The 20,512-nt window shown below is 43.0% G+C and overlaps 1 protein-coding gene across 4 annotated transcripts in view; it reads right to left on the bottom strand.

Annotated features, from left to right (window-relative positions):
- arhgef25a (Rho guanine nucleotide exchange factor (GEF) 25a) overlaps positions 1–20,512 on the bottom strand; it is a 72,869-nt gene that overhangs the window by 38,258 nt on the left and 14,099 nt on the right. Inside the window, exon 1 of one of the 4 annotated variants that reach the window (XM_030423604.1) lies at positions 18,515–19,260. The exons of the other annotated variants lie outside the window; for them this stretch is intronic. Coding sequence (XP_030279464.1) covers positions 18,515–18,620 — 106 coding nt within the window. The 5' untranslated portion in view covers positions 18,621–19,260. Of the gene's footprint in view, positions 1–18,514; positions 19,261–20,512 lie in introns of those variants that run through there. 4 annotated transcript variants of the gene reach the window in all.

Genomic DNA, 20,512 nt, shown 5'->3' with positions numbered 1-20,512 from the left:
TAACAGCTTTTTCAAACTAACAAAAGGAAACTGTAAAACACAAAGGGAGATGATGAGCTTCCCCTCAGAGCGGCATGCCTCCGCTCTCCCCACACATTGCAAGATGAGAGGAATTGATACCATTAAACACCTACACAGAGGAAATCGGGCGGAAAAAAAGAACAATCCTTCCCACTCTCCCTCTGTCTTGCGGCGTGCTAATAGTGCCCGGTGACATTCATCTCCATAATGGCGCTGCTAAGAAAAGATTACCCAGGCTGATTTTGTTAATGCAACTTGACTATTGTTTATGCGCTTGCGATAATTAACAGTTGAAGGCGCAGGGCAAAGGGATTGCATTAAGCTGGCCCGATCTGTGGGGATCAGTTAATGCCGGGCTTTCACCAGTCGCCCACTCACTGTCTGAGAGGCTGAGAGGCAGCGGACAGGCAGGAGTCTCGCCCAAATAAAGTTTGCTCAGTGTAACTCTAGAGCCACGCAGGTCTCCTCTGCAAAGTAGTTCCAGACTTTGTCTTGATGTTGTTCTCCCACAGCAGTGAAGTCTGAATGTACTCATTGCCTAATACAGTCTAATTTTGGCAGTCCATGGCTCATTTGATCAAGTGATCTATCATCAATTCTGTTAGTGCTGATAAGCAGCAACTTTTTCTTGCACCTATTAATGCTTTTGCCTCCATGTTTGGACTAATCATTTTAGGGCTGCAACTATCCCAACATTTTCTTGTTTTTCATGATTGATTAAAGGGGCTCTGTGGAACTTCTGTGTTGTGCTGGAGCGTGGTTGATAGTAAGGCAGTGAGATGATTCACCCGAGAACGTGCATAAAGTCACATACTTTGGACTGTCGCAGGCAACCCGACTCTGACCAACAAAACAAATCGTCAACAGGCTTGCATAGACAACCCAGAGAGACTGGGAGAAAGTTACAATCCGCTCACATATGACAATTAAAAAAAATATTTGCTATAACTTGTTTTAATGAGTCCTTTTAAAGAATCAATATGTAAAATCAACCAAAATCATCAACATAATACAAAAAAATTTCATTTTGATGCAATATAAAATATGTCTATGTATTGTGTTGATGAGATATCTATACCGACAATCTCCAGCCCAGTCAGAGTCTTATAGGACCACCATCTGTATGGCTGGCACCATCAGGTACAGTTAGCGGCATTTAGTGGTTCAATATGCTGCACCCTAATTGTTTGGTGTTGGAATTCAGCAGGTGGTCAATTGCACCTTCCATCTGCTGGTGGATTTCTTGATTAAACCTGCAGCATATAATTTCCTCTCAATCAAAAGACAAAAGCTGTAAGTAGTGTGGGATCTTGTGAGTTGCTGTCTTCATTGCTGAACAACAACTTTTGCTGATGAAAATCTGACTCAGGCAGAAATGTTTACGGGTGAGGTAATGTTTTATTAATGTATGTTTAGTCATGCTCTAAGACTCCTGGTCTCTGACCTCGGACTCTCTCCCAGAAGTTGTAGCAGCAGGCTTGAATATTGCTGGAAATCTTTGGCATAATGTCAGGGCACAACTCAACAAAATATACATTATAGAGCTTGTCTAGTCACTTTCTTAACATTTCAATAAAAAAATATTACACATCCGTGTAAGTGATCAATTGATTCTCAGCAGTCTGAGAATGACCACCAAAGTCTAAAACTCATTTACTTTCCTCTAATGTAAGACAGAAGAAGCAGAAAATTGTCGAAGTGGGAACCAACAAGCATCTGGCATTGTTGCTTGAAATTGATTTGATGTTCTTCAGTCTTTTTCATGTGATTTAAAGTGAACCATATCTGCTCGAAAAAGTTTCAAATTCAATCACAGCTGAATTGATTTATCCAGTTCCAGTCATGTGGAAAAGGGAAAACATCCGATGCAACATTCTCATGGGGGTTCCGGATATGAGGTTGGATGTGATTGAATAAGCGGTATTTTAAACAGAAAACCAGTGAGAAACTACGGGGCAAATCACACAGGCAGAGCAGCCTCAAGTGTGCGGGTGGATGTGCTGTTAGTGTTGGTCCCAGTGAAGAAGTTTAGTCCAACTTCCTGTTATTGATCAGTTGTTAAGTGAGTGCTGCTGAGCCAACAAATCAGACTAAAAGCGTTGGCTGTAATGGAGCAAACTTGTTCACAGCCACTCCACTCTGGAGCTCTCTTTCAATCAAAATGCCTCTTGGGACCATGCAGGCATTTTAGGCATCACTGCGCTCCACCAATATACACATGCAGACAGACATGCAGGTGCCCAAAACGGATTCATAAATGGCACATGCACATTTTTCCAGGGAAGCAGTCCAGACGTATGGCTGCAGGCTGTTCCAGTTCTATGAAACATTATCTATTGTCAGAACAAGCAGGCGACCCGCTGGTCACCAAACTGTCAAACATGTCAAATGTCCAGCTGAGTCTAAAAGACACGTAGAGCTCCAATCCGCCAGCACCTCACACATAACAGCCCCGGGGGACTGACAGGGTGGCGGTCAACACACAGCGCCGGCCTGCGTCATAGCTAACAACTTTGAACGCAAATCAACACTTACCTTCTCTATTCCCCCTCTCTTTTCATTGCCCTCCCCACCTTATGGTCTTCAGCCCTTCAGCCCTCTACTTGTATATTACACACCCAGACTCAGAGGAAATGGACACTCTTCCCATCAACTAGCAGGACCTGGGCTGCACTCAGGCATTCAGATGTGCAGACTGAAAGACCAGCGAGACCATGAGGCACTTAGTACCTGAAGCATATGACCGGAAACCCTCTAACTGTCCTCTGATGAACCTGTAGAGAAACTCACTACACTTACTTACTGTACTTGTTCAGCTGTGATTCGCAATCAAAAGATGACTTTTGAACGTTTTTGTGTCTTTTTTCCTCATTATATTCCAGCCCCAGGCTTTTTAATGTGTATTGCGTTTGTGCCGCTGCTGATTAATAAATCCAGGCACTTGGTTGTGCTCTCTTTCCTCTGTCCTCCCTCTTCCCCCTCTCGATCTTGACTCTTACCCTACAACATGTACCCCTCCCTTTCACTCTGCTACCCTCTTTTTGCACTCTAACCCTCTGTTCCTCTATCTGCACTGCAGTGTTTTGAAGACTCTGTCAATCCTGCCCTGGGATCAGGACACGCAGCAGCTCCGTCCTCTGATGCAATGCCCCCGCTCTGCCCCAAAGCTGCTGAGACCAGCACAAGCTCGACATGCAAAACCAACCGGCAGAGAACACAGTAACACAGGAGCAGAGGGAAAAGTACTTGTAATATCTCTCTTCCTTTCTCTCTCTCGTGGTGATTTTGACTGTACGACTGAGACAACTGAACTCACATCCTCTGGAATGATCAAGCTCCTATCCCACTGAATATGAATGTACATTTTAATGAGAGGAAAAAGGCTAAGAGATGGGCTGATGGGGGGAGCAGGGATTATTCATGATTTAGTTTAGCAGTAAATGAAGGTTAAGGCAGACAGATTGAAGCTAAAACCTCGAGTGAGAGTAGACAAGGAGACGCTTAAGAGGAAGAAGGGGAAGAAGGCGATTAGGGCACATGCTGCCTTTTAAATTACATTCGAGAACATATGAGCAGGAAGTGTGCTAATTCCTAATCTTACACATAAAAACGTGTGTGCAATAGCACGGTTGTTGCCATCACTAGCTGCTTTTACATGGTCCCTAATATTCCATTAAAAAATAGAATGAAAATGATCCAGTCCAACCTGATTTGAATAACTTTAAATCAGATCGAGAGGGCTGCTGTTAACCTAGGATAATCCGATCAATAAGAAAACATTTAACCATGTAAAGACTTCTGTAAAACAGTATGAAATTGTGTTGTCCTTACAGGTCAATTTGTTTTTTAAGAGTTTATTCAGTTTGTTTTGGCATAAAAATCATAAAAAAAGTCACCGAAGATCGTAATCTTCTGTTTAAAAAGTTTTCCCCAAAACTACACGTGCACCTTTAAAGGAGTTAAAGATCATTGCATGCCTCAATGGCTGAAAGGCTCAAAACAAGTTGTTCAAAGAAGTGTTTGAAAAGATGATCAAATGATAAGAATCCACCGAACCACTGACTAAATCAAGAACTGCTGGAGAAGTTTGGAGGCAGCCTTTTCACATTACCTGGCTAAAAGTTAAAATGCCGTAAGTGGTTCCGACCCAGACAGAACTTAGGATCATCTAACGGGAGAGCGACGATTGGCGAACATGACCCACCGAGGTGTGGATGTGTGGTTTGAGGATAACTCATCTGAGGCTCCTGTTCCTGCTTCAGAGGACAGCAGCATTACTGGTAAATTCAATCTTGATGGCTAACACTAAGGTCACAACTTTAGCTAATGTTAGCTCCAAAAAAACGAATATGAAAAGTGTACTGACAGACTGACTACTCTCTCAATCGTCTTCTTCATCATATTTCTGGCAGATAAGATGCTTCACAGCAGGCAGAAATAAATAATAGTAATATTCTGATTAAATGCCTTGGCATGCAAACGCACATCTTTATTGGATGGCTTTGTTTAGCGTCCATGCAAATAGTTAAGTCAGAATAAACTGTCCATGTAGACGCAGCTACTGTGTGTGCCACATGTGTGTGTATCAGCGTGCAGCGACTTCTGGAGGGACACTTTGCAGTCAGACAGACAAGCGAACACAGATTTCCTGTCCTCCTACTGACCTAGTTTATGCAGACACACATGCAACACACACACACACACACTGCTGTGCTTCCAGGAGCACAGAAGGAAATACGTGGTCGACACAGAAGCGACACACACCAACAAGCCATCAGGGTCGGTCTCCTGCCATCAGCTCTGTGCGTGGCGGATTTTTCATCTGGGTAAAGCATCAAAAGTAACGCCGGTCACAGGAAAACAGGCCTGAATAGACGATGCTGGCATTAATCCTATTGTCTGCGGAACAATGAAGAGTGATTCAGACACTTCTCCTGATGAGAGCTTATGAAACAACCCTCAGTAATGGCTAGATAGATAGATAGATAGATAGATATATAGATAGATAGATAGATAGATAGATAGATAGATAGATAGATAGATAGATAGATAGATAGATAGATAGATAGATAGAAATGCAAAGGTTGGCATTTACACAGTTTGCACAGTTGCTGCTCCCTGTTGAGATAATTACAGTCAGCCATCTTTACTGAGTTTCTATGACCTCTGTCAAAAAAAGGATGAATCAGCATAAGATGGGCAGTGGCGATCTCGCCGCAGACACTGTTTTGTGCACAGCGGCTGCTATAGGCTCCTGGCAGTGTGAGACTGTGACCGTGTTTGTGGTTAGTGGGCCTGTAAAACCCCAGACGTTCCTCCAGAACCATTCAGAGAGAGATCTGCAAGTTCCTGCCACCATCTGCCTTTATTTTCCTCAATGTAAGCTACGGGGAATTGAACGCACACACACACACACTCACTCAGAAATGCAGGGGATTGAGGCTCCAGTGAGGTCGATTTCACACTGATATTAACCAACCGGGCTCCACGGGATGATACGGAGATACTAATCGTGATTCACTTCATTTAATTAAGGGGCGTTCCAGCAATTTAGATTTGCGCTGACATTTACCAAGAATCGGTCAAAATCAAAGAAGCAGAGAGTGAGATATCCTAACACCTGGTCTCCAAGATGTTAGGATATGAAACTCTGAACACCTGATCCTATATTACCTATGATGCAAATCAATGTGACAAAAGTTTCCTATTTATTTCAATTTAAATTCTCAAGCCCAACTTGAGAGTTTGTCAAACTTTGCAAAGCTCCCTGCATACAGCAAGTAATGGATGAAGTCTTAAAACCATTGTATACCGGCTTCAGGGCTTTCAAAGTAAAATATTTTAGCTGCTATAAATTAAATGGTCAAAACCACTAAATCGTTTAAATAAAATATTCATCTCCATGTATTAATAGCCGAATAGGACATTGTTAGGCTGTTCTGAAATGTCAAGTAGTGACAAGCTCATCTTCATGTGTGAAATCAGTGGCATGTCCCTTTAATCCCCTTCCTCCTCGTCTGCATGTGTCTGAATGATTTCTCTACTCATTGACGTCAGCAATCGGAGCACCTCGTGTTTCCCATGCTGCACTTGGGGTAAATATTATTGATCACAACTGAGCCATGTGAGACACGAGATCTTTGCCTGTCTGCATGGACATAAGTGAGTCTGCACCTTGATGTCTGTGCCTCACACAGCCGCACGTCAAGGTTTCTGTGTCCATAACACAAACATAAATTAGTTTGATGTCTGAAACTGGGGTTGGAGAAAACAGTAAATAGATTATCTCAGAGTTACCAAGCAGACTATAAATGTAATTTGTACGAGCTGCTCCAACTCCTAGATATTTTTTTTTCAAGTAAAGTCCCTTTAAGTTTGAGCAATAACAGAAATTTGATAATCAGGAACAAAGAGGAGTCATTCAAAGGTCAGTATGAATCTGGATATATGTTACGCTGCCAAAGAACACAGTGATTAGAAAATCATACAGGTCTGATTTTACGGTTTGAGGCTTTAATCAAGGTTATTTGTGAGACTGCATGATCTCACAAATTTATCTTGCCACGCTTAAGGTCATGTGCTAGTGGGCTGAATCACAGTGGTTTGGACCAATCATACAGGATGGAATGCTTGTTTGAAAACAACAATGGCGGCTCCTTAAGATGTTAGCATTGCTACTGCGATAGCATCAGTTATATCAGTACTGGACCATTTATTTATTTAGAAAATAACAAAGAATGGAAATGAAGGTTTTTTCTTCATGGAAAAGATGACTGGCATCTGTAAGAATTTGATTTGGCAACTGTCTAACTGGCGGTATCGCTCTTCTGCTGGTGGTCTGAATGGTTGAAGGTGCTTTTGATAGACAGTGACAGACAGAATCGTTCATCCAATCACATGCCACTTATTTTCTGAAAGTCCCTGCCCTTTTCCAAACAGTTTCCAAGGAGGACTTCCCAGAAGGTTCTGTGGAATAAACCATCTGGCATGTCAGGTTACCATCAGGTAGGACGTATTGTTAGTGAACCAGTGTTGTCAAACATATACAGAATTATCGATGCAAATCAATTTACACTATATAGTTCTGGGTAAACAAGTCTTATCTTCATTTATAATAACACATCATGTATTTGTTGATTTACTGTGTATTACCCATATGAAAGGGTTACAGACTGTATGTCCCCACTGAGTAACACATGACAGCTTTTGGTCGACAAACAGTGGGATGTCAAAGCACTTACATGACATTGCAGTGTGTGTTTGTGTGTGTGTGATTGTGTGTGCGCCCTAATAATCATAGTGATGATCCACACTACCCTCAGTCTCTTTAACAGCAGGCAGCCAACATGCACACACTCACACACACTTTTAGTACTGTTGATCATAACTGTGATTATCAGGGCGTACGCACACACACACACGCACACCAACACACACACACACACACACACACAGAAACACACTCTTAAAGAGAGCACAGTGCAAATTAAAAGCGATTGTGATTCCATATGGCAGCGGTGGCAGTGCCAGTCAGGAGGCCTGTGAGAAGAGCCGTGGAGCCTGCTGGGCCGTGGGGATGTGGAGCCTCTCCTGCTGGCCCCAGTCTGCCCGACAGCTCTGGCGCTCTCAGCTATGGGCTCTGCGCTCTTGCTGTTTTTCACGCTGGCTGTATACAAGGTCATATCTCTGAACTGTAAGTAAACGGGACTACTGTAAATGAGTCAGAGGTGAATCTTGGGTAGGACTTGCTTAGACTGCCTGAACTGAGTTCCTTAAACGATGAAGCATTAAAGGTGCCGAAACCACTAAACTAAGCAAAAAAGCGGCGTGTGGCTCTTGACGCTGATCCGGCACACTGCGGTGACCTGATGTAAAGACGTACTGCTACAGTCAACCTCAGTCAGACTTGATGGTCTTTCCAGACACATATTCTCGTTCCTTTCCATGGCTCTCCACCTCGCTCTCCCCCACTGATCACCATGGCAACTAAACCCAGAAGGGGAGAGAGTGTGTTTGTGCCCACATGTGTAGGTTGATTTTCTTGTCTTGCTGATCGCTAATCTTTTGCGCAGCTGTCCCCTCGTGTCGCTCATACATACACACACATGCAAAAATAATAAGCACAGATTCCCATAAATATTTACACAGTAAAACAGTTTTTTACCCTTATTTGTAAAACAATGCAGTACGCACAAAGGATGCTTTTGAAAAGCTAATTCCAAATTCAAGAAAGGCATCTGCACCTGTCTGCTTTTGTCCGTTTCAGATCGAGTCCTGCGTTCGGAGCGAAGAGCTCTCCATATGGCCATTAAGAGGGCATCTTATGAATAAGCAAAATCCATTCAAGTGTTACAGGAAGAATGGCGCTCAGGTCCACCTGTAAATCCATGGTCTATGTCTATGAATTGAACAACATTGACTAATTTATGGAGTTTTAATCCTGGATAGATTTAGATGATCAATAGAAAAGGTATAAATATTGGCAGGGGTTGCTGCAGTCTCTAAAAACTGTAACCTCATTGCTCGCTGATCTGCTTTATTTTTTCCTCATTGTCAGCAGGTGTCATTTTCAACCCAGTCACTGGAATAGAATGTTGACAATGTACATTTCTGCAAACCATGGATATTTTTTAAAACTTTGCATGTCTTAACGTTGCAACTTTTCTCTTCTTTAGGTTAAATTTTCAATCGTATGTAGTGCTGATGCTGTGCCTATGGTTGGCTAGGTTTAGGCACAAAAAACACTTGATTAGGGCCTGGAAAATATCAGGTTTTTGCTTAAAATAGTAGTTATGGCCACCGCAAACAGGAGATGTCATGAGATCTCTTTAAAAACACAAGTTGCCCCAAACACAGCTGGAGATTTTCCGACTTGTTTTCAAAAATATTTGTTTTTTTGTTGCCACAAACGCAGCTCAAAATTGTACTGAGGTCTCCTCTAAATTATCCAGTATTGTCACACTTACAAATGTTGAAACATGGTATTGTTGAAATGTCACTATTGCACATAGCTTATGACACGAATGTGAACGTAACAGTGGTTTGCAGAAACATTAACATATTTGCATTTCCAGCTGTTACCTTTTGGTTGTAGGTTTTCGGTACTCAGCAAGTGAATAAATCGTTCAGCAGGTCTGGTTATTGACATATAATTCATTTTAGTTTTGTGATGCCCTGAGGTTGGTTTTAACCTTACAACTTGAGGGATTTGTGCAATATCGTGAAATTGTGATATAAGTCTTGTTAATGATTGCTGAACTTCATGTTTCATGCCCTGTTGTTTGAGGGATCTATGCAATACTCATACTGTGATACATTTGGTGTTAATTTGTGATTTGTTGCAGTGTCATATCTTTTTATCCTGTTTTGTATTGTCATGCCAAATGAATGAAAAAGAGTTTCCCTACAGGGATAATGAAGTAAGCTAGTCCCAACATTTTTATCCTGCCAACTGGGCTGTGATTTGAGTTTTACCACTGAAAACATTTTTCTTATTCTTATCTTGCCTGCAGGTAAAGTCGCTAACTTAACTCTGATTCTCTCAGTTTTGCTGCTGCTTTGCAGCAACACAGAGTGTCTGTTGCCCTAACCACAAGGCAGCCGTAACTGATTTCACACCTTAAGTACTGGCCGTCACAGACTAGCTGCAGGCTATCTCTGAATGAAGAGCTGGGTAACAATCGATGGTGCCTGCTGACAAGTGACAGTCAATGTGGTCTGTGACAAAAAAGAGGAAAACAGCTCAATCTTGGTTTGCTCATAGCGTTGTGGGGCAGGCAAAGGCAAGGGGTTGGAAGTTTACTCGAGAGTGCAGGAACCTCTTGGAAATGTTTTGTTTAATCGTTTGCTTTCCACTGAATTTCCCAGGAAAAAATCACATCTTGAACTTTTCACTTTCCTCTACGGTTCTTTTTACTGGAGTGAACAGAGCCCTAAAGCTAGGTCAGCATTGTATATGAGTTTGGGAAGAGTCATAATTTACCCAGAATCGATTTCATTGAGTAAGTAATACTTCAGATGCCCAGTAATTTACGCAAGCCTGACGTCACGGAGAGTCGAAGAAAGAGGGAGAATTCAGGTCAGTAGTCAACGCGAGAGCAACACTCCAAAGACTGAGAGCTGTAACAAACTGGTTGGAACAACAAGTTAACCCTTCCCAGACACAACAGGCAGTCATTCTCATGGTCGGTAAGCAGCGAGCGAGCACACTCAGCTCATCTAAACTCAAAGCTCAGGCTGACTTTTTTCAACACAACGCCGCATCTCTTTCAATATTGTCACTTTCCATTGTTTGCTTTGCTTTGTGCACTGTTTTGGAAAGTTTCTCAGCGAGGCCTCTCTCAAGTATCCTCCGGGGAGAACCGCAGAGGAAAGGAGCCACAATCGGAGGAGTACCTCTCTACTCCGTCAGCCTGAGGGGACACTGAAGTAATCGCTGTACTCAACCTGTTGCTAAGAGTTACAGTAATCATGCTTCGACCCTGCTGTGTGAAAGTGAACAAGTTTTGTTTGTTTTCTTTAGATGGGGATAAGAAGAGTAATAACCCCGTTTGAGTATGGTAAGAACAAATGTCAAGGACGCCCCTGAGGACTCCGGACATAAAAAGACCCATATGGGCTGAAAAGTGGGGGGTAGAAAAGCAGGGGGAAGTGGCTCCTCTCCCCCCTCTGCGCTGTAGGAGTATTCTTTCTAAACAAGGTATGGAATGCACTCCTGTGTTTCATAATTTGTTCCCTCATTCTTCTCCTCTGCACATTTACAAACAGAGCCCAGAGGAAGATGAAAAAGAGAGGGAAAGAGAGTCAGAGACCGAGGAGGAGGAGGAGGAGGAGGAGGAGGAGGAGGAGGAGGAGGAGAAGAAGAAGTGCACGGGAGCACTGGAAATATGTCAGGGCAAGGCCGTTTAGCAGAGCAAAAAGGGAAGGCGAATGAACTGTGAAAAAGGGAGATGGTGAAAATAGTGAAAAGGGGAGAAGACATCATTAATAACTGTCTGACTGGACATATGCCGACCAGTGTGAGTGAGCGAGAGAAAGCCAGGAGAGAGGAAGAGGAGGAGGAGTAGGAGGAAGATAGAGAAAATAAGAAAGCCCCAGGAATGATCTTAATGCTCCACTTGGTGTTCACATTCCAGGCTGGCAAATCATGCAACGTTCAGACCAAACAGCAGACGATCTCTTCGTCCAGCTGGGGAAACTGGGAGCACTGGGTTGCTACAAAATCTCCTTGTACTTCCTCTCACTCCATTTCCTTCTCGCTCTCTGCCTGTCTGTCTGTTTTCCTACATATTGAGAAACAATATGGAGATCAGCTGCACAGAAGAGAAGAGGCAGGGGGGTTGGGTGGGAGGGCAAGAGGAGATGACGAGGTAGAGGGTGGGCTGGGGTGCAAAGTTTAAAAATATCTCAGACTGACGGACGAAAAGGCTGGGCCACAGCGGCCCAGCAGGAGCATACCTTCGATTTCAGCTATTTTTGTTGCTTTTTCCATAATGTCTGAAGTCTGCCTTATAAGCTGATGACAAAGACGCTCCTCCAGCTGAGGCATAAAAAGACACGCCGTTTCTGTCACGGCGATTTTCCCTCACATTTGCCAACGCGGCTGCTTCACGTCAAAAGAGCACTGATATCGAAGTTATTCATGGGCCTTCGGGTCACAGCTTAGCGAAGGGAAATCTGGGGATCAAGCTCTTGTGTCTGAAAGCAAGGACGCTGCTGAAGTGCCCCTGAGTACGACACTGAACCCTTCTACCACCTCCATACACTCTGAATAGTCTGAGAAAGAAAACAGGAATCGTCTTCAAACTGTGATCAAGTGTTTTGGTTTAAATTGCCTGGAACATGCAGCAAATGAGCCGTTTGATGAAAATGAACACTGCTAAATAGCCGGAAACTACGAGGACAAGATAATAGGAACAATTCCCAAAGAAGTGCAAATTAATGTACTGAACTAATCAGCTGATTGACAGAAATTATTGCATTCAATGAATCAGTTCTAAGAGGGCACTACATAATTTTGGAAAAGGAACTCAAACTAGGAAAGGTAAAATTTAGGACAAGCAATTTGTCACTTTGAGCTACAGGAAATGGGCGGTGATGGGCATTTTTCACTTTTTCTGACAATTTTCGAATAAGCAATTCATCAATATGCTGAGGAAATACTAAAAAATTAATTATCTATACAAACATTTTGTTATTTGAGCTCTTATTCGATAAAACTTCACAGCAGCTCCCAAAAATGTTCCTTCTGAAATACATTTTATAAATGCAGCGTACCAAAGTATCACTGTAGTATTGGATTATATTGTAAAAGTCATGTCATTATTTTGACCATGACTTACATATGTGTTTGTGTAGGTCGGTCATTAGTTTCATTTCAACACTGGTCTGGAACGAAGCGTCAAACACTTCCAAACATTACTCACAATCTGATTTTTTATGCACCGATTGTGCTTTTTCTGCATCAATTTAAATTGGAAAAGATTTAATTTATGTTAAAAAGGTGTCAGATGACAGTTCTAGATATAATGGAGCATAATGCAGTCAGGGTCTCAGGAAAGCAGTTCGTCAGGATAAAAGTCCTCTGATCCTTTCATGCACTTAGCAGGCAGGGCAGGGGGACTAATCCATGATTTAAAAATATCTAAATATTGAGAGGGACCTGTTCCCTGAATCCCCTCTGGAATCTACGTCTCTAGTTATAACAGTGGCATGTGTGTGTCTATGCATTGAAAACACACGGAAAAGCAATTTCTGTATGCGAGGCATTTATAGTTCCATTTCATGTTCTTCTTCTTCTGAATTCAAAATGTTTCTCTTTGTGCTCTTGGACTTTGACATTCAACGATGTAAGTATTTGTGTGTGTGTGTGTGTGTGTGTGTGTGTGTGTGTGTGTGTGTGTGCGTGTGTGTGTGTGTGTGTGTGTGTGTGTGTGTGTGTGTGTGTGTGTGTGTGTGTGTGTCATTGCTGGGGGGGATCCTTGTCCTAACTCATTGCATGCATGAGTCAACACTCACAAACAAACACACTCACAGATGCACAGGGAACACGTATAGATGCAACTCGCAATACACGAGGCAGCACGTAGCCCATTTCCTGTTTCAGAAGAACATAAAGGAAGAGACACATAAAATGAGAGAGACAGAAAGTGATGGGAGTAGCAAGGCAGGAGGAAGAGGTGGATATTTTGGGTGTACGGATGGAGAGGTTGTTTTTGTTGCTGGTGCGGCTGCAGCCAAGTCATCTTTAACCTAAACTCAGAGTCATATTTAAGCCTCTGTGAGCAGGTCAGGGACGTGTTGAGAAAAACACTCAGGTGAATTACTGAAGATATCTGTATGAGTGTTTGTGTGTATGTGTGTGTGTGTGTGTGTGTGTGTGTGTGTGTGCGCGTGTGTGTGTGTGCGTGTGTGTGTGTGTGAAAAGAGAGAAAGAGAGTGAAAAGAAATTAAGCTCAGACAAACCGGCTACTGTTAATCAGCTCAGCTCAGCCTTCTTGTCAAACTAAAACATAAAAATCTCTGCAGTTTCTTCTTTTTAATTTCCCTTCATTATAATTCCCCAGGAAACCCTCCCATGTGGAAAGAAATATAGTTGGCACGCAGTACATCAACCGCTCAGCTTATATCTACCAATAAGTACCAAATGCACAGAAATGTATGTTTCTTGGATGTGCATCCATTTCCAATCTCCTTCAAGAGATCTGTTCATGCATTTCTTGTCTAAATGTCTTAATGCCTTTCTTGAAAAACTGTAGCAAACGCATGCCAAACCAATTTTAAATGCTCGTCAGAAGCGCATTGTCCGATTCGCTTTCATAATTTGCCTAAAGCCACTAAAAAAATACATTTTAGATATATTTTCTATGACACATTCAGGTTATGTGTTTTTTTAGGCCACATTTAGTCACACAAACACTTTGCATATTCTAACATGGCCTAAAATGCTTTCGATTAAAAATCAGAGCCAAGCATGTTAGAAAAAAAAGCTGTATAATCAAAATATATACATTTCCACATGGGCTGACAATTTGCCTTGTATAAGTGTGCCCTTATCTATCTTTCTTTGTTTTGTTTCCTCCGTCTCTCAGGCACCGTATATGTGTGTCAGATTTACCTCAGGGTGCATCCCAAATACCACTGGGTGTGTGGGAGGCTGTGCTGCAGTAAAGACACCATGTAGAAGTGATTGTGTTGGCTCAGAATGCAGTGGCATACATCATGTTAAACATTACCATGTATGTATAAGGAAAACACTGTCAGTGTCATAATTAAGAGTCCAAACAGGAGCTCTGTGTGAAAGTTACCATTTGATCCTCAAAAGAAGGTAAAGCGCACCTTTATTCAGCGCACAACTTCTCCCTCACGTATTAAAGGGATAGTTCACCCCATAATACATGCTCTTCTTACCTGTAGTCCTATCTATATCTCTCTTGAATGAAATGCAACTAGATGGCCCTCAGCTTGTGGTGCAGGAAAGAAATAAACTTGAAAAACTCAACAGCACGTTCTCTGTCCAGAAATCATGACCTGGATATTCCAGTAATATGTGAGCAGTCTCATGCAGGAACTACTTCCTTTCTACCAAACTACACCCACAAACCATATCCCGGCACAGAGGGATTGATGCATCCAGTCATGGACAAGAGTCTCCTGCTGGGATCTAAACATTAATGGTTTCCTACTCAGCTGCGCTGTAATGTCCACGGATAGATGCCTGCTTCCTTCTGCGTGCTGATGCAGTCGGTGTGTGTAGTTCGGTAGAAATAAAATTACATGAAACTGCTCACAACAAGGTCTTCGGCTACAGTGTTGCCAAATGGGACGTGTTGAACTATCATACCAGAGGCTTAAAATTATCATATTGTGGGCAAAATTATCATAAACAGGTCGTAAAAACAAGAATATGACGCTGTAAATGTGTAATATTACAGAATTTAGAAAAAAAATAATAAACCTGCCTGCAAATCTACCCACATAATTTTTATGCAATTACATTCATCACGACTGGCAACTCATGCCACAAAAATACAGACAATAAATAAGTAACAAACTGAGAAGAAAAATATCTTTGCCTTACAAAAATGTATCAGTACACAACCCAACAGGTTGTATTTCCTCCCCCTGGCCCTACAGGAGACAGTTGACGAAGGAAAATATCTAACAATGACCCACCATCTACTTCAGAATGGTTTGTCTACAGTATTTGCTGGGAAGCAGCCCTCACTAATGGCCTTCCGGCAGCCAATCTGCTAATGTGCCGTGCAGAGCGACGCTGACATCAGAGCAGAAATGATCCATGCTTCTTCCCGTTTCATTATATCCATCTCTCCACCTGTCCATCCCTCTGAGCTTCTCCATCACATCAATAATCCCACCTCTCCCCTCCCCCTGCGCTCTCATCTATATATTGTGATCTACTTCCTTAATTCGACTTTTCATGCCTTCTGCCCCTGAACCTGCAGCGCACACCTTGCACTAACACCTATACGCACATTCACACATTGCTGCGCTTAGCTAAGTACTCCACTGCTTGTGTTTCATTATGCATCGATTAAAGTGGAGGAAAGAAATGTGTGGCAGGATAGTCTGCATGTACAAATGACAGAAGCCATTGATTCGCCTGTTTTTCTGACGCACTGCAGTCCCCCTTTCTGCATAAAAGTGAATTGGCTAGGCGCAGGAGCGATGGCCATCTTTATTCTTAAATAGGATCCCCTTTAGCTTCCACAGAGTAGTTGCTAATCTTCCCGTGGTCCTCTTAAACACCACAACTACAAGAAATACAACATGAGGATTAGGAAACACCAACCAAAATAAACCATCCTCAAGCATTCAAGCATTTAATCTGAGTGACAGCATCTGAAATTACTTGAAGTTTAATCATCTACTCGCTGATTGCCACATGTGCTGGTCTGAGTGCAAGTGTGTGAATGAAGGCGTGCGCCGGGCACACATATGGTGTGACATAATGGCATACCGCACTGCGTGTCATCCTGCAGCGTACAAGTAAGTGTTATTGTGCCTAAGTAGGGGATGAATCATGCAGTTCGCTATAATTTCCTCTTGTGTCAGTGGAGTGGCTTTTATAGAATCAATGAATGGGGTGTAGATGCAGACGGCCTGTCAGTGAGACGAAAATAAGTGTGAGGGGGAAATTCTTTGTTCGCCGCTGATATCAGAGTCATATTAGATAGAAGTCATAATTTTGTATTTCAACAGCTTCAGCAAGCATGTCATGAAAAACAAACTTTGCTACAGCAAAACCTTGATTATAATAATATTCTAATGCCGAGACACGATTGACCCGAGTATTGTATGGGGGACCTTGGCTAGTGACCCGCATTGTTCAGTGTTTTTCCTGTAAACACCACAACAGAAACTACAGGGCTTTGAGTATCAGTCCAGCTCATGCTCCTACTAGAGGGCTTCCAGACGCAGTAAAAGAGTTTGAAAAGTCAAATGTATCAGCTTAGAAATGTCAGAGAAGGGACAGAGCTTTAAGAAAGAGGAAGTCCACTACAGCTGACTTTTTTTTTTGTTACATCTAAACAAACTAAACACACAAACTCTCTCAACTTCATACTGTTTTACTTCATTTATATTTGGCAGACCCCACACCTTTCTAGCCCTAGACAGTGTTCTGGGGACCTTATTTTCCTCTGACAGCTTGTTTTTACAGTTATGGAAAATATAAATATTTCTGAGTTTGTGTTACTACCTCATTAATATTGTAAATATTAAAGTTCTGATGTTAAATGCCCTCTCCAGAACAGCATCATGCCCCTTATGGAAACTGATGATTGGAGAGGACTGTATGTAGGAATACTAAACATAGAAAAGTACTTTGCATGCTCTATGAGGAGGTTTTATGGAGCACACAGCTTCACATGAATAGTTAAGTTCCTCGCGAAGACTACTGTAGCTTTATAATGTGGCTTCCCTTGAGGGGGGTAGAGCGCTTTTTATTTCTCCTGCTCGGACTGTAAAACGAGATCAAGAAGGTTTCTGCCTCTTACTGTAAAACATAAAAAACATCTCATCTTGGACCTGATTTCTTAAAGGTTGTCTAAAACGTTTGGATGGCTCGGCGTTTATTGAGATTTCTTTTAATAGCCTCAAATGTTTCATTCTTCCAAATCCCCCGCATGTTTATAGTTTATACATTACGGTCTTAAAGCGTGTGTGTATTTTCTGTGATAACATGGCAGAGGTGCAGAGGGCAGCTGCAGGCGATAGAAAAGGAGAATATCCATTACATAAGAGATTAAACTGGAGGAATCTGAGGTATGTATCCAACAACGTTGGCCAGTAATATGAAAGTCGACTTCATGAACCATCCCCACCCCCATGTACAGAGCCTCAGCGGGTAGGCCCACTGTTTATACCTTTGATGTCGGCTTGTTAAAAAGGAACAAACACACAGCTTTTGTCATTTAGTGTGCAGTTGTTGTTTTAACTTTAGCCTCCGAGCTGCAGCGATGGAGGTCATGTGTGTGCACAGGACCGGAAGACAGGAAGACAGATTTGATTTCTGGCTTTTTCAAAGCTTGTGGGTGGATGCTGCACTTCTACCTGCGGAGCTTTGAAAGTTCTGTTTAAGCTCTTGTGTTGACGACTGCGTTGCGCACTCACCACCAGCCGTGTTGTTATTACATATCGTGCCACCCGCTGCTTTTATTCAACCACACTAAGCTAATGGGCCAATGCTATTCCTGCTGCACTTCATTACAACAAACGGGAGAGTTGGAGGGAGAAAGACACGCTCACACACACACACACAGAGGGAGAGTGAGGGGAGATTACTGATGTTTTGTTCAGTTTCCCTGTTTGGGGTAGAGGAATGTTTCAGAGTGGTTCAGTCCCCCCCGTGTGTTTCATCCATCCACGTGCTGCACATACCCAACTGACACACGTTCATCATGACGAGAACACACACACACACACACACACCTACACACACACACACACACACACACACACACACACTGATAAAACACACTCCCTCTCTCTCATTCCTTCTCTATCTCTAATGGAAGAATGTGTGATGCTTGCTTGCTTGCTCCTCACAGTGCAGTCATCTGTGGGAAGGACTTTTTCTTTATATTTTTCTCGCCCGCTCTGATGTGTATGAGACACACATCTGTTGCTTTTGCTGGTGGCAGAGGGAGAGAGCGGGCAAGAGGATTGGAGGCTCACACTCAAAGCATTAGCATACGCTCGCAGGGAATGGAAGGGGAGATAAGGGAGAGGTGGGTGGACGTGTGAGAAAATGTGGAGGAGAAGACGAGCCAGCGAATGTGGCGGTATTATTATCATTATGATTAGTTATTGCTTCCTGTTCGGTGTGATCAACGGAAACCACACACACACAGAGGAATTATTTTTTTTTTTTAAAGTACAGCACCAACACCAGGGCAAAGAACTTAGACTGATGATGACAAACTCAATGAACATCAACCGTTTTCTGTGAGTGTGTGGGTGTGAAACTGACCTCTGACTCGGGCATAGCAGCAGCCACACTTGACCAGGACTTTACGGAACAAGTGTTGGCAGCCACAGCCTCGGTGGTGGCGATGGTGATGGTGGCCCCCTTTCATGCTGTTGAACCATGAGCAGAGGTGGGCATGGCCCGGCACTCTCTCCCTCTCCCTCCCCCTCTTCCAATTTCTCTCTGTCTCTCTCAAGTCCCCCTCTCTCGCTCTCTCTCACATACACAAGTAGAGGTTCACTCTTCAAAGTGTAAAATCCCCCAAAAAGGTGTCAGTTGATCCTTCCTCCTCAGTTGACCGAAGACAGACTCAAAGCCCCCCCACACATCCAGATCGGAAAAGAGGGTAAAAAGAGTCCACAAAAAGCAGCGGCAGTCAAGAGGAAATCCACACTCACGGGGGTAGTTTCTTTTCAGCCAAAGAAACATTCCAGCGAGCTTATATTTATGCGTGCTCCCTCTGCTCTGTCTGTCTGCTTTTCCCCTGTTTTCTTTTTGGTGCTGAGCTCTCTGCCTCTGTGAACTGCCTGGTCAAATGACACACTAGGAGACTGCTTCGGAGAGAGAGAGAGCAAGCGAGAGTGAGAGAGAGAGAGAGAGAGAGATAGCGAGGGAGAAAGGGAGCGAGAGAGTAAGGGGAGGGGTGAGAAGGGTGGAGTCTGCAGCTCTAGTTGCTGGCTATTCCAGGATAACGTTCCCACTCTCTTAATTTTTTCTCTCTTCCTGTCCTGTGTTTCTCTCCTCTCAGCTGGTTTTCCCTCTGTTTCCTCGCCCAGCTGTCTGTCTGCCTGCCCATCCAACTATACAGCACAGAGAGCAGATGAAATGCCACGCTGAGTGAGGGCTGACCCTGGAAATAGCAACACCCAGGTCCGTAGTGATATATAAAGCTATTTACAGAGAGGGGGCCATGTTGGGTTGTAGGTATCATGTGTTTTCCAGTAACAGTGTCATCATCAGTGTGTTTCTGGCGGTTAAAGAGTGTGTGATGGCTTCATGGATCAGACGGGGGTTTTCCTGACTGGGACAGCTCCAGTTCATTTATGATCGGGAGGCCAGCGGCAGAGTGACCTTTTTTTTTGTTTCCATGAAGCAAGCAGGCGGTCTCGAATTTCACAATGATGGCATGTTGGCATTCTTGGTGTTTGTGTGTGTGTGTGTGTGTGTGTGTGTGTGTGTGCGTGTGTGTGTGTGGGTGTGTGTGTGTGTGTGTGTGTGTGTGTGTGTGTGTGTGCATGTTGTAATTTAGCCTGACAAGTCATTGCAGCACATAGTGGGGCAGTCAAACAGCTCTGAGGGTCTGTGAGATAAGGTTGACTAAACTGATCCTCTGTATGAGAGATGGATAGCGAAGAAGAGGGTGGTACAACAGATAAACTCTTCAATCAAATGATGTGCTATAACCTTTAATACCTCTATTAATATGCAGTATACCTTGATATAAAAACATCTGGAAATGTTTATTGAACTGGCAATAAACAATTTGAGGTGTTCCCCTGCTGATATCTCCTACCCCCGACACCCGGGACTTGATACAGTTCAAAACCAGAATTCTTTCTACCAGATCAATAAGTCACTAAACTTGCCTACTTATCATTACAACTTTGGTGTTTTTCTCTGTCTCTTCATATCACTGGGATCGGGGTGTCCAGGTCAGTATGGATTCTTACAGTTGTTTTTTTGCCTTTTACAGTAGTCAGGTCACATGGCTACTGCAATGTTGCTAATGCTGTGTTTGTGAGAGTGGCGCCAACAGCGCTACACAGGGTTAGGAGGGTTACATGTAAATGTATTCCGATAATTACCTGTTAGAAAAAACGTAATCTAAGTGGTACGATATTAAAATAATGTACCTGGATTGCTTTTTGAAGACTTCAATACCAAACATGAAAATAAAGTCAAGAGCAGAGAAATATCAATGAGAATACAGTTACCTTTTAATGAACCCTGATTACGTGTTCCATTACTCCCCAAGCCTGGGAATATAATGCACTAAAAACA

Source organism: Sparus aurata, chromosome 7 (assembly GCF_900880675.1).
Source record: "Sparus aurata chromosome 7, fSpaAur1.1, whole genome shotgun sequence".
NCBI classification, from domain to species: Eukaryota; Metazoa; Chordata; class Actinopteri; order Spariformes; family Sparidae; genus Sparus; species Sparus aurata.
Note: the sequence above shows the minus strand (reverse complement) of the source record. Positions and strands in the feature narration are given on the sequence as shown.